Below are 15274 nucleotides of genomic sequence, written 5' to 3'. Positions count from 1 at the left end.
TTCCCAGGCAATAACAAACCCTCACCTAGACTCCTGGATAATAGACATACAGAAGGAGAAAACATGAAGGGTAAGATAATATCACAGCATCTTGCAAATATATACCTACTGTCATAGGTATATATATATATATATATATATATATATATATATATATATATATATACCCACAGTAACAAAAACATTGCCCAGTTAACCCACAGAATTTGGAATTAACTGTCACTAACACAACCCAATCAGAAATTTGGAATTAACTGTCACTAACACAGCACAATCAGAAAATGGTATGTGTTTGAGAAACCTATGACTATTAGATGTTTATGTAACTTGGGGGGGAAGGGGTAAGGCAATGTGCATGTCTAGAGACCCTGCTAAGGCTAAGGATTTTGAACTTAGGAGTTTGAGGCTAGCCTGAGTCATATTTCACACACTCATCTCAAAAATCAAAAGAAGAAAAAAAAATCCACAACTACCAATCTGTGAATCTGTGAAGTCACAATTACATTGGGAAGGAAAAGCAAAGGAGAAGCAAAGAAAGCCAGAAAAGTCATGTTAATACAATAAGAACAATTATAGCTTAAAAAAGAAAAAAGCTAAAGGCATTGAAAAATACTGACAAATGAGCTGAGCCCTGTATGAATCAAGGGAAAACTGGAGACTGAAAGAGAAGCCAGGAAGAGGAGCTCCACCTACTTCATCACTCTCGTCCACTTCTATCCCACCGTCTTTGTCATCATCCATTTGTTTATGTATTGTCTGAAGCGCTTCCAGACTAAATCTGTCTTCTTCAGTGAAGCATGGTGGACTCAGTGATATACAGGGATCTAAAACAGAGCAGAAGATAATCACTAACTTGCCATACTAGAATGCAGGCTGTCAATAGACATAATCAAGAACAAAATAAAAACCAGACTACAGACTAAGACCAACATCTTTTATCTTATCAGAATATATCCTAACATCAAAGATATAATAAACAAAGTTGAGTAAAATAAACAACTCAATAAACAATAGGCAGCAACATTCCAATTTATCTAACATATTATCATCTTTCAAGATACCTTTGTATCCAATATTTCTAAAGAAAAACAGATTTCCTCATATTAAGAAGAAAAAAATGACATGAAATAGACAGTGTTACTTTTGTACAACTTAATTAAAACAAAAGGTTGGAGAAACATTCAAAAAAAGTAAGGAAGGGAACTGTAGAACAACTTTCTATTTATGATAATCCAAGAGTCTATCTGGCTTTTCAATGTATACATTTTAAGGTCAACAAGATTTTTAAAGGAAACTTTCTTCAAATCTTATTTCTCATGTTTTCCTTAGTATCTCTTTGTTGGATACACCCCTACCAATGGAAGACAAACTAAACATCATTAAAGCTGCCAAAAACCAAAGGGCTAAGGCAAAAGCCTGGCATGCATGAGCTATAGCGTTTCATCCCCACGACTGAAAAAAATACGATAATATAATAAAAATAAAGCACTACTTAGAGGGCAAATATCATATGAGGGTCTTCAAAGATATAAGGGCCAGGTAGATGAAAGGTCCCTTCTGATGCTATGACTGCAAATGTTTGTATACCAAAATAGGATAGCACTGAGCTTTTTCATTCAGACCCTATAATGCACACTAAAATTGGTAAAATTATTGTTATTGTTTTACTAAATCATTAAATAGTATCATTTAAAATTATTGTATAAGCAGAACAAGATGCATTCCTAGATGCAGTGATTTTAAGTTTTAATACAATTTATTTAATAAGCAGAGAATGCCACAGTGTGGTTATCTCACCAATAGTTAAAATCTGGTCCTGTTGTATTGTTAACAGCTAATTGTGAGCAAGTCAAGATGATAGTCTCAGTTATCTCACTCATCAATAAAATAAAGCAAAGAGGCCACGTGCTTTCTAAAGTCTACTGCAGTAATATGAACATCTAATTTGGTATTTATGAAAAATAAAATGACAGTAAAGTAACTGAGAAGCACAAGTTATTTTATTTTCTAAAAGATAATTCACACCCAAATATCTACATGTTCCAGTTTACAATCTGAAAAATATCCAGGTAACTTAACATTTTAATAGTTCTTATTTAAAGCCTAACTTCAATTTCTTTAGTGCTGAAAGAAAATGGAAAAGAAAAGGAAACTACAGAAGATGGGAAATGAAATTTCCTACAGGTCACATGTAGTTCAGTGGTTAAGAGCACTTATTGCTCTTCCAGAGAACCTGGGTTCGATTCCCAGCATCTACATGGCAGCTCACAAGCATCTGTTAATACCAGTTCCAGAGCATGCCTTCATCTGATGCCTTCATCTAACCTATACAGGAAACAAGCACATAAGTGATGGACAGAGAAACATGTAGGCAAAACACATATAAAAAACAAAAACAAAAAGATGGGGGGACGAGTATATACTTAAACCAGCTGTGGTGGCATATGTCTTTAATCCCATCACTAGGGGGGCAGAGACAGGTGGATTTCTGTGACTTTAGAGGCCAGCGTGGTCTACAGAGTGAGTTCCAGACAAGCTAGAACTACATAGTGAGATCTTGTCCAAAAAAAAAAAGGGGGGGCGGGGGGCTGGAGAGACAATCAGCCAGGATAGGCTCACAACCAAAATGTCAAATATTCAAAACACTAAGATTTACTAAAAACTAAGAATTTGGGGGGCTATAATAATCAATTATGATTCCTATTCATGAAATAACCAGAACATTGATATGGTTTTGAGTTCAAATTCATGTGTAGTTAATGGACAGACTCAAAGTACAAGGTAAGCTTTCACATTCCAAAACAAGTAGAATAAGGATCTACATGATGCATAATTACAACAAATTAACTTTTTATGCATATATTTTGCTAATATCTGGTGACAGTTTGTTACAAGTGATACAGAATATACATATATATACATATGCACACCACACACACACACACCACTCACTCTGATCACATGGGTTTTATAGTTAAATTACCTAAGAGGCATTAACAGTGAGAGCTGTGCAGCCTTTAGAAAGTCTCAGGATAAAATTAAGAGTAACATATAACCTGGGAAAAAAAGGCATAAACAGATAAAATTGGAGCAGGCATGTTCATACATGCCTATAATCCCAGTACTCCAGAGGCATAGGCAGGATTGCCAAAAGTCTAGGTTACATTGCTAATGCCAAGACAACCAGTGATGCTACAGAGCAAGATCCTGTCTCAAAATCAATTACTTAATTAAAATTAAGACAGATAACTATTTACTTCAATGTACTGATGGGGGAAGTCCTTCTGTGTATATGTTTGTCTTATTGGTTGATAAATAAAACACTGATAGCCAATAGGAAAGCAAGATAGGTGGGGCTAAGAGTCCAGGAGGATTCTGGGAAATGAAGTAGTTACCATGTGATCCCTGAAAGAGAGGATGCACGCTGCTTAAGTCCTCTATAAGATAAGTCTTTATAAAATATATAAATTAATGGTTATGGTTGATAATTAAGACAGAGCTACCAAATAAGAAATCCTAATCATTGGCCAGCAGCACTGTAACTAATATAAGACTCTGTGGGTTATTTGGAGGCCCTAACGTGGCAGTGGAACTCAGGCGGCTGACAGAAAGAATTATCATTACAATCTACTTCATAAAAAATTAACTCATTTAGGTCCCTAAGAGAGACATACATGGTCTCCTGGAGAAGGGGAGAGGTTCAAGACCTGCTGAGCAAATTGGGAGCTAGGAGAATGAGAAGGGGAGAAGAAGAGGGATGCCGAGGACATGAGGGAGCAGAAAGTTTGAGTCAGGGGAAGAATACATGATAACAAGAATGGAGATATCATAATAAAGGGAGACATTTTTGGTTTACAGAGAAATCAGGCACTAGAGAAATGTCTGGAGATCTACAAAGACGACACCAGCTAACTATCTCAGCAATGGAGGAGAGGCTACCTTAAATGCCCTCCCCTGATTATGAGATTGATGACTGACTTATATACCTTCATCCAGCAGCTGGTGGAAGTAGAAGCAGACACCCATAACTAATCACCGAACTGAACTGGAACCCAGATGCAGAGAAGGACCAGTGAAGAGTGCAGAGGTCCAGACCAGGCTGGTGAAACCCACAGAAACAGCTGACCTGAACATCCGGGAACTCTTGCTCCCCAGTCTGATAGCTGGAATACCAGCATGAGACTGATCCAGACCCCAGGAACATGAGTTTCTGTGAGGAAACCTCTGAAATCTATGGGACCTCCTGTAAAAACCCAGTATTTATCCCAGCATAGGTGTGGACTTTGGGAGCCCATTCCATATAGAGGAATACTCCCTGACACACGGGGGTGGGCCTAGACCCTTCCCAAAGGATACAATAGACACTGATGACACCCTATGGAAGTCCTCACCATCCAGGGGGAGCAGAAAAGATATGTGACAGATAAAGTTTTAGTTGGGGGGTGGTAGGGGAGGAGGGGAGGGAGAGGGAACTGGGATTGTCATGTAAAACAATCTTGTTTCTAATTCAAATAAAAAAATCTGCAGAAAAAAATTAACTCATTTAATAGAATACTGTCAAGGTCTACTTCAGAGTCTTTTTCCACAAAAGTCTTTCACAAGTACTATATACACTTCCTTCTCCAAACTCCAGTCCATCTATTAAAATCTATTGTGTATCTACTGTGTTGGGCACCAGAAAAGCCACAAGAGACAAGCATTCTAGCATATCCTTCAAGGAAAGATAGATAATAAGATGAGCAAGTGAAAGTTACAGACATTATAGCAATGACAAGCAGTTGGGCGGGGAGCAAAAAGCAAATACAAAATGTTAAAGAATTTGAAATGTTTAATTTATATTTTCAGATCATTCTACATACAAACCTCACATTATGCTGTACTCTATTATATTACATATCATTCTGCCCACACAGCTAAGCACACAAACAGGGCAGAGACTATGTTCTTCCATTCATTACAAGTTCATAATACCCAGGGTTTTGCTGGGTACATTTTAGATCTGATTAATTCTGACACTGCATACTTTAGATCACAAACTTCTGTGCCATGCACAGCAAAGACAGACATTAGAAATAAAAAGACAATGAAGTCACTAGAAATCAAAAAGAGTATCAGATACTTTTTGAAGTCCAGAATCCAGTGAGAACGAAGATATGCAGATTCCTACATTATGTAAGGAACTATTAAGAACATTAGCTTCATGCTGTCAGGATTTGCCATATTGAATATGGCACCCCCAAGCCTTGCACTGGGAACATATTCCCCAATGTAATAGTATTGGGGAAGCAGTTTAACCAGGGGTATTGGATTATGAGAGCTCATAATAGGAATAGGAATAGGAATAGGAAAAGCTTAATGCTAACAAAGAGCATGAAAGTGAATTTGACCTTTGGCCCTCACTTGTCATTTTTCCATTTCCTCCTACCTCATACTCTCTTATCCCAAGATGCTTGTACCTAAGTTTCAGCAACCTGATCAGGAGCTTTCTAGCCTCCAAAACAGTAGAAATGAATTTCTATTGTTTATACATTGCCAGTTCTGTGGCATTCTGTTACAGCAGCAGTCAAAACACACTAAAATACTATGTTATGGGAAAACAGACAAAACCTAATCCAGACTAGGAAAATCAGCCAGTTTTTCTAGACATAAATTTATAAAGTTCAAAAAGCCTGATAGCTGATGACATTGAGGAGAGAAAAAAGCATGCCTGAAAGAAAATGTTCAGTGACAGGCAAAGAGTACGTGACAAGAGACACATGCTAGTGGGTGTATGGAGTATAGAGCATAGGAAAGGGAGTAAGACATGGGTAGGAAACTGTCAAGAGATTAGATATCTAAACTTTTTCTTTTCCACTCTAGGGAATACAGACCTTATCCTAAGGACTAAGCAAAGACAGTAGGGGGATTCAAGGAGGGACAAACATAATCAGACTCATTCTAGAAAGGTCACTCCAATGACAAGGTAAAATACATGGAATGGAGGCAAGCCTGAGAGGCACACTAATGGGGAAACTGCCATAACAAAACCACAGGAATTCTGCTGGGCTGTCGGTAGTGGTGCATGCCTTTAATCCCAGCACTTGGAAGGCAGAGGCAGGTGGATCTCTGTGAGCTCGAGGCCAGCCTGGTCTACAAAGCTACACTGAGAAACCCTGTCTCAAAAAAACCCTCAGGAATTCAAACAAAGTAGGTGCATAATGAAGATGGTTCCAGTATATGAGGTTTTACACAAGATGGAGCAAATGTGACAAAAGTGATCCACATAGACTATCATTTCCTATAGAAAAGATGAGACAGTTTAGTGAGTAAGCACACTCAATGTACAAGCCTGGTGCCATGAATACAATCCTCTGGCACTCCAAGGTTTATCCCCAAACTGACTTTGATCCTTGGAAAGTGGAAAAGAAAAAACTCTACAAAATTGTCCTCTGGCCTCAACAATGCACAGCACCATGTAACATGTGTCCTTCCCAGTACATACTACGTACCCCACACACATACAGTATTACTACTTTTTGAAAGAATACTACTTCCTTTAATGTATAATGACTTAGGACCTACAAACACTAACAGTCATTAATTCTTAAATCTATTACCATCTCTTATGTCTCTTTTTATTTCTTTCTCAATCACTTCCTTTCTAGATTAATTCAGCAACAATGAACACTTTAAATCAAAATGGCTGACTTAATTCATTTTAAAATACTCAGTATGCTATATAAGATCACAGCTATAATGAACACAGTATAATGGATTGAAATATGGTAACTGAAATCATTCTTCTTTGTCAGTATTTCACAGATGTTACCTCCCAAAATGCACTACTGAAAACCATGAACTCTATACCCAGAATATGTTTCTTACCTAAAGAGATTCACTCCTTCATTTAAATAATGATCTCAATTATCCACAACAGCTAGGCTCTCTGCCTGGTGCTGAGCACACAATACAACAAGGAAAACATCCTCTCCTTGGAGTCTTCACCTTGTGTTAAACACAATATAGCACAATGTATCTTTTTGGCTTCATATACTCAACATTCTTTTCTTTTCTCTGCACTGATAGCACCTGACACCAAGGAAAATGGAATCAGCTTCAACAGAGTAAGACTTAGCCTACTTAATTCCTCCTTGTTTTCTTGTATTCAATGCCAAATGCTCCATCTGAAACATTAAATCATTTTAAGTAAAAGAAAAAGCTATTTATTTTCATCTGAAGTGAATTAAAATTATTTCCTCTAGTAAGAATTTACTACTAGAAACCAGCGTTATTTCATAAATGCAATTTATTATACTAACCCTATGTTTCCTACCTTTCAGATGAAATCACTCATCACTAACTTGCTTAATAAGATGACATCTAGCTGGGCCTTGGTGGCACACGCCTTTAATCCCAGCACTCGGGAGGCAGAGGCAGGCGGATCTCTGTGAGTTTGAGGCCAGCCTGGTCTCCAGAGCAAGTGCCAGGATAGGCTCCAAAGCTACACAGAGAAACCCTCTCTCAAAAAACAAAACAAAAAAAAAAAACAAACAAAAAACAAAAAAAAAAAGATGACATCTACCTAGACATAACATTTGGGATCCTAATCAGATCTTCAAGCTTCCAAATCCAAATGTCAGTACAGTGGATATAAAGAAATAAGTCAGTATTCCTAGTGTCAGAAAGGAGTACTGCTACCACCGACACTGCTTGCCTGAGAGAGCATTGGAAATGCGTGCACATGTCTTGTGGGAAAGGTTGCTTCCAGAGTGACAATTTCCAATCTCTAATATACACCTACATTTTCTACCTTCCTTTTTTTGTGTACAGCATATCTCACTTCAATTCACACTTCTCTTGAACAAACCACTCAGTATGGTTTAAGTGTGAACTTTCTCCCCCAAACTTAAGTTTTGTGCTCCCACACAGGTGACAAACTCTGGAGAGGCCACAGAACCTCCACAAGGTAGGGCCTGGTTGATGGAAGCATGTTACCAGGAAGGACAATCTCTAGTCCTCCTCTCTATTTCCTGACTACAAAATAGGCATTGTTAGTGTTCAGAGGGGAAAAAAGTAGAGACTGTAGAAAAAAGTAGAGTCTGTTGAAAGGTCTACAGACTATTCTGAATAAAGAAAAAAAAACAAAAAAACAAAAATTTCTCCCCGGCAAGAAACCCATGTTTGCAGTTCCCTCTGCCAGGAACACACTTTCTCCCTGGTATACCCATGGCTAGGAAACTCCCTTCATCCCAGGGAACATGTTTCTCCCCAAATCCCTATCTCAAACAGCTTCCCTCTGTGTTCTTTCGACTCCAAGTTTCTCCACAGCCCTTTACTACAGTTACATGCATGCATTTACTTCCTTACTAACTCCCACACTGAGAAGCCACCATGAAATCACAGGCTTTGTTTTGATCATTCTCTCCACACTGCCTAGAACAGTATCTGGCTCACAAGAAACATTCAAAAATATTTGTTTGATGATTATTTATTAGCTTCTTTTGGATTTTTTTGGTTTTGTTTTTGTTTTATAGGTTTTGTTGTTGTTGTTGTTTTGAGACAGGGTTTCTGTATGTAGCCCTGGCTGTCCTGGAACTTACTCTGTAGACCTTGAACTCATAGATGTACCTGCCAGCACCTCCCAAGCGCTGGTATTAAAGGTGTGTGCCTCCATTGCTCTGTTTATTAAATGCCTTTTAAAAATAAATGTTTGGAGAAGTCTTTTAAGAAATTACTAAGGGGATTAGAAAGTCAGGCTGTATCAGAAATTTCTCATTTCTTTATGGCTAAGGCTAAATCTAAATAGGCAATACACATTTAGTAATACTGCACTTCTCAACTACTTCATATTCATCTAAGGCTTAATATGATGTCCATTCATTGTCAGATATTATTGTTTACTTATTGAACAAAATAAACTGCACACTATGCAAAAATGAACAAGCAGAACTTTAAAATATTTACCATAGCCTTCACAAGGCCCCTGCTGTAGTGAAGGGACGTGTGATGAAACTCCATAAGATCAAGAAGTATGTCTGTCCTGACTCTACCAATACTATCCATACTCTACCAATAGTATTACTGTAGTAGGTCCAATAAGCAATGTGCCTGACTTTCACATGTATTCAACTGTCTCTCCTATGGCCTGATGAAAGAGATACTACTAAGTGAAAGAGGGAGAAAAAACAACACCACCAGCAGTAAATAATATGCACTCTGGAACCCACAAATAATACAACCTACTAGCATGCTCTCAACTAGGGATCTGGTCTCTTTTGACCCGCCTCTTCTTAAATCTTCCCCACTGCTCCTGGAAGACTGTGAATGGGAGGCAGGGCAAGGACAGTGAGCAACTACACTGCACAGGGCAATCTCATACAACAAAGCACAGTCCTCCACTAAGTTAGAATTACTACCCAACTTAGAGGAAGAAAACACTAACAAGATGTCATTGGGTTTTTCCCACTGAGTAGTACTCCATTGAGTAAATGCTCCACTTTTTCTTTATTCATTCTTCAGTTGAGGGGCATCTAGGTTGCTTCCAGGTTCTGGCTATTACAAATAATGCTGCTATGTACGTAGCTAAACAGATGTCCTTGTTATATGAATGTACATCCTTTCAGAATATGACTAAGAGTGGAATTGCTGGATCTTGAGGTAGACTGATACACATTTTCCTGAGAAACCACCATGCTGATTTCTAAAGTGGCTGTACAAGTTTGCATCCCATCATCAATGGAGGAGTGCTCCCCTTTCTCCACATCCTCTCCAGCATAAACGGTCATTGGTGTTTTTAATTTTAGCCATTCTGACAGGTCTAAGAAGGTATCTCGGAGTTGTTTTGATTTGCATTTCCCTGATGACTAAGGATGCTGAGCAATTTCTTAAGTGTCTTTTAGCCATTTTAGATTCCTCTATTGAGAATTCTCTATTTAGATCTGTACCCCATTTTTTAATTGGATTATGTAGTGTTTTGTTGACTAACTTCTTGAGATTTTTGTCAGATGTGGGGTTGGTGAAGATTTTTTCCCATTCTGTGGGCTGCCGTTTTATCTTATTGACTGTGTCCTTTGCCTTACAGAAGCTTCTCAGTTTCAGGAGGTCCCATTTATTAATTGTCAATCTCAGTGTCTATGCTACTGGTGTCATGTTTAGGAAGTCATTTCCTGTATGTAATGTATGCGCACGCGTGCACGTGCGCGCGCGCACACACACACACACACACACACACACACACACACACACACACACACGAACAGAGATTCATATTTTTTCAGACTGGCTCATTTCCTTTTATGCTAAACAATATTTCACTGTCTGGATGAACCATAGCTTATCTGTCCATTCCCTACTGGAAGACATCTTGGCTGCTAATCTTTGCCATCCTGAACAAAGCTGCTACAAACAACTGTGTAACTTTTTATATAAATGATTTTCCAATCTTCTGGATAAATACCAACAGATGTAATCACTAGACTTCATGGAAGACTGATAGGCTTTATAAGAAACTGCCAAACTGCTTTCTAATATTATTTACACTATTGTCCACTCTACCAGCAATGTATGAGTTCCTGGTGCTTCCACTATATCAGCAATGTATGAGTTCCTGGTGCTCCACACTTCATCAATACTTGGTACTGTCAGTGCTCAAGGTGGAACAAACTTTAAGGGGTATACATATCTTACTGTTCTAACTGGCATTTCCAACTAACATAATGTGAACTATGTTTTTATATGCTTATCTGAATCTCCTTGATAAGATATACTGGCTTTATTCTAATCTGGAGATATATATTTGCCACCCAAGGATGTCTATCACAACAGTCTAGACAGTAAATTACAGAATATAAACTACAGGACTAGGGATATGACCACTAGTACAGTGCTTCCTAGCAGCTAGCACAAAGCCCTAGGTTCTGTCCTTAACACCACAAGAAAACCAAAAACAAAGAATATAAACTACAGGCATGGTAATAAAAAGTCAGAGAAAAGGTCACATACTGAAATGACAAGGTATTCTTATGAGGGAAAGAAAACAGGCAGGGCTGATATTTCAGGATTAAAAGTCCTCTAGAAAAGATACATTTTTCCTCTGTTGGGCTAAGCCGGGACATACAAAGCTTCCGAAATGCATCGAATGTAATGCCACTAAGCTTCCATTGGAGAGACATACAAGCCATACTCTATTTTGTCATCACAGTCTATTGATATACACAGAGAATGGTTTAGAAACCTACTAAGAGACCAGGGCATTAAAACAGTAAATGTAGTCTTTAGTTTCCCTCTTAGAAGGGAAGTTGAGTTAGTAAACTTCAAGCAGAAATGAATAAGAAGTAGAACCAGGTGACTCTTAACCATAAGCCAATGGCTGTTGCCCACTAACTATGCACAGTATCACACCCTGCCAAGAGCTCAGCTTATCATCCTGGTGACTACTTAAGAATCTCATGGTTAGGATTTGCTTAATTACTACCACTGAAAGAAAATAAAACAGCTTGTATTTATTACTTCCGTGAACAGTCCAAGCATTTATCAAATCAAATATTTCAATCTACTTTCAGGGCAAACTTTAATATCATCAGGGACAATTCTCTAGAATCACATATACCAAATACCAGAGACAAACTCACAAAGAATGAATGATGGAATATCCTCTCTAGGTCCACGTCAATCTTACATATTCTCTTACTCTCCCTACATCTAGCATGAGACACCTAGCCTGTGATAGATAGAATTAATAGATAATTCTGAAAAAAGATTTTAAAAAAAAGTGCTAAGTATTCATTTCAATATACAACGTACTGTATTATCTGGTGAATAACAGGCCTTTTAAAGATGCTAGCATTTACTAAGGCACATTACATAGCAGAAAACAAAGGAGAACAAGAGCCTTGTCATCGGACATGTGTATTCAGTATGTATTATAGTGCTTTCAAAACACAAGTGAAGAACTCCAGATTCCCTAACACCTAAGACTTTCTGAAGGTCAAGAAGACAGATCTTGCCAGGCATTGGTGGCTCAAGCCTTTAATCCCAGCACTCGGGAGGCAGAGGCAGGCGGATCTCTGTGAGTTTGAGGCCAGCCTGATCTACAGAGCGAGTTCCAGGACAACCTCCAAAACTACAGAGAAACCCTGTCTCAAAAAAACAAAACCAAAAAAAAAAAAGATGATGACAGAGATGACAGATATTACAAATAAAGGGCCTAGAAGCCGCATGCAGCTACATCTAATTACAGTAATGTGTTATCCTGAAGGAAAACTAAGAATCCTTTGCTAACAGCCCCTTTTAACTCACTGCCTCCGAGAGCTCTGAATCTATGATTCTACGCAGCATAATAAAAGTTGTCTATGAATTTTCCCTGACCCTAGCAGTAACAAAGTGATTTCTCTCCGCTGTAAGTTAAAAGTCCCCCCTAACAATATGCTATTTTTTTCCAGCATTTTGTGGTTCTAATTGAATTATGTGATATAAACTCAGTCCCTTCCCACTTTCCATGGAATTTTTAAAATTAGAATTTCTTACCTAATTATTTCACTCTCATTTATTCCTATCTACCCAAAGCTACTTCTTAGGTCTCTGATAAACTTTTCAGTGGGTGCTAGAATTACTGTTTCTACCTCAAAACTGTCTTAACATGAATATGATTCATTTCCTAGCACAGTCCTCTGTACAACATAATTCTTGGTTAACCAACATGTTCCTTCAGTGTATGTAATAAGGGAGTTCTTCATATAGCCATATTTAGTTCTTCACACACAGTTACCTTTTTCATTTTCTTTTATGCTATAAGTGCTCCCAGAATGTAATAATGTATTTGTCTACAGCACTGTAGCATCTGTTAAATGGTAAAAATATTGTTGACGAGGTACAAAGAAAAAAGAAAGCAAACAGGTGCATGTACATACTTATTGACTTGTGGTTTCCCAAAATGTTATAAAATTTTGTTATAAAATAACAAAAAATATTTTGAACACAGAGAAGCAATTTCTATCCTCTCCCCCAAAATAAGAAAATTTTATTGACTGAATGCAACATGATCGAGATAACTGAAAAGTTAACACCCCAAGCAGCACTTGCTCTTCTTAGACTGTATCTAAAAGTAGAGTTACTTGATATCCTACTGCACAGGGAGTACACATATACACAAAATAATAGTAACTGAAAGAGGGACTATGAAAATAAACTACAATGGGGCTGGAGAGATGGCTCAGCAGTTAAGAGCACTGACTGCTCTTCCAGAGGTCCTGAGTTCAATTCCCAGCAACCACATGGTGGCTCACAACCATCTGTAATGAGATCTGGCACCCTCTTCTAAAATAAATAAATAAATCTAAAAAAAAATAATAAGCTACAATGAAAAATGATCATTAATACTATCCTACCGAAGTACACACTAGGGAAATAGGAGAACCTTGTTCAGTCAAGTTATAATCCAGGAACAATTCATTGTTTTATTTCTCTATCAATGTAAGGACTTAAGATCTTATAAAATTAAATTAGTGCCTTATCACAGATGGAAGTTCAGTGCTCTAAGGGGAAAAAGAAATATTCAATTTGTTTTTGTACTGTCACTTAACTAAATAAAGCCTCTTTTCCTTAATTTCTTCATCCACAGAATAGAAATACAAAATTTTAAAAAGTTCTTATAAACTTGTAACTAAATTCTACATATATATCATACATTCATTTGATACTCGACAGATACTTATTACTACAAAGAATGGTAAGGTGCCCACCAAGATTGGCTATTCAATGCCACAGTAGAAACCTACTAAATTTTCAACAATCTGTTTCTTCTATTATACTACTGTTAACAAAAATCATCAAAACAAATTTTAAGTAGATATAACTCAAATAGTTGATCTTCCCCAATCCAAATAGACTCAGAACTACAAACCAAGAGAGAAATAAAATTAATGCAACACTTACTGTGTGGCTGTAACATAAATGGGTGTTCTACTTGATTAATTCAGATGTTCTCAACAGTGTCAATATCATACATCTTCCCATGGGGCATAAACCAAGGTTTTCACAGCATTCTCCAAAGGCAAAAAGGTAGTTAGCTGTTGACATATAATTTAGCCTAAGTAGTTTGAATCTAGAGCACTTCATCTCCTAAGCTGTTCAAAGAATGGGTTTCCTAACCTTAACGTTACCAACAAAGAATCTTCAGAAAAAGACTCATTCATTTGAATTCATTTTCTTTTCTGTTTTGTGTGATATTGGCACTCAAATTCAGGGTCTTTGTTTTCTAGGCAAGTGCCCTAGTACTAAGCTATATTCTCATTCCCCAAAGAACTATTCTGAAAGCAAGTTTGAAGTCAGGAATTCTAAGTTTTGTGTTGTTTTTTTTTTTTCAATTTTAGAATTTAGTTTCATTCAAAATACCACTGAGTAGAAGTACACAATTTCAAAAGATACTGTTTTGGAAAGGAAGAAGCTCATTCAGCTAGCTTGCTATTTGACTTTGGAGGAACACTTTGCTATGACAACATACTTTTACTATTTACTTACTAGATTATCGGGGTTTTTTTTCCAATCAATTATTTTAGAGAATTCTTAAGATTTTGTAACAAAAAAAAAAAAAAAAAAAAAAAAAAAAAAAAAAAAAACCGTACTTTTCTGTTGGGAAAACAGAGTCCATTACCACACAGATAAGGTCTCAGCAATAAAAACAGTAATTTCCTCTCCTATTCTTCTGTAACAAAGCTATCCTACTGTCATAAGAAAAGAGGGAAAAACCAGGTGTGTGTTCCTCCAGCAGGAGAATGTGGTCATGCAACTTAGTGGTATCTGCAGATCTATGTTAAGACTGCATACACAGGCTATAGGAAACCAGCAAGCGAGTGTGCACACACACACACACACACAGAGAGAGAGAGAGAGAGACAGAGACAGAGACAGAGAGACAGAGAGAGAGAAACAGCACTGTGTTTTGAAAGGGAAGGTTCATAAAGTCTTAGCATATTAAAGTTTACACATTCAGTTCTAACATGCAGAACTACAGTTTACTAAAATCATTATTGGTAATTGAAAACATAATAGTAAGCACTTTTATGATGCCCCTGAATTTTAAAAATGACTTCCTAGAATGTTTAATAGCCTAATAAGATATTCCCAACAAAAGAGAAACTGAAGACGACAGCAAGAGCGCTGCACAGCTTCCAAGCAAAAATATGGAGATTAATATGTTTGCCAAAACTGACACTGAGAAATAACTTCATCTGCTAAGACAACTTTTTCTATCTTTTCCACTGGATATTGTAACAGCATGCAAGTCTAACATCTGTTT

General features: G+C 37.3%; 1 protein-coding gene across 1 annotated transcript in view; it reads right to left on the bottom strand.

The window, feature by feature from the left end:
- Stim2 (stromal interaction molecule 2) overlaps positions 1–15274 on the bottom strand; it is a 128109-nt gene that overhangs the window by 76141 nt on the left and 36694 nt on the right. Inside the window, 1 exon segment of the mRNA XM_027386938.2 lies at positions 694–824. Coding sequence (XP_027242739.1) covers positions 694–824 — 131 coding nt within the window.

Source organism: Cricetulus griseus (genome assembly GCF_003668045.3).
Source record: "Cricetulus griseus strain 17A/GY chromosome 1 unlocalized genomic scaffold, alternate assembly CriGri-PICRH-1.0 chr1_1, whole genome shotgun sequence".
Lineage (NCBI taxonomy): Eukaryota > Metazoa > Chordata > Mammalia > Rodentia > Cricetidae > Cricetulus > Cricetulus griseus.
Note: the sequence above shows the minus strand (reverse complement) of the source record. Positions and strands in the feature narration are given on the sequence as shown.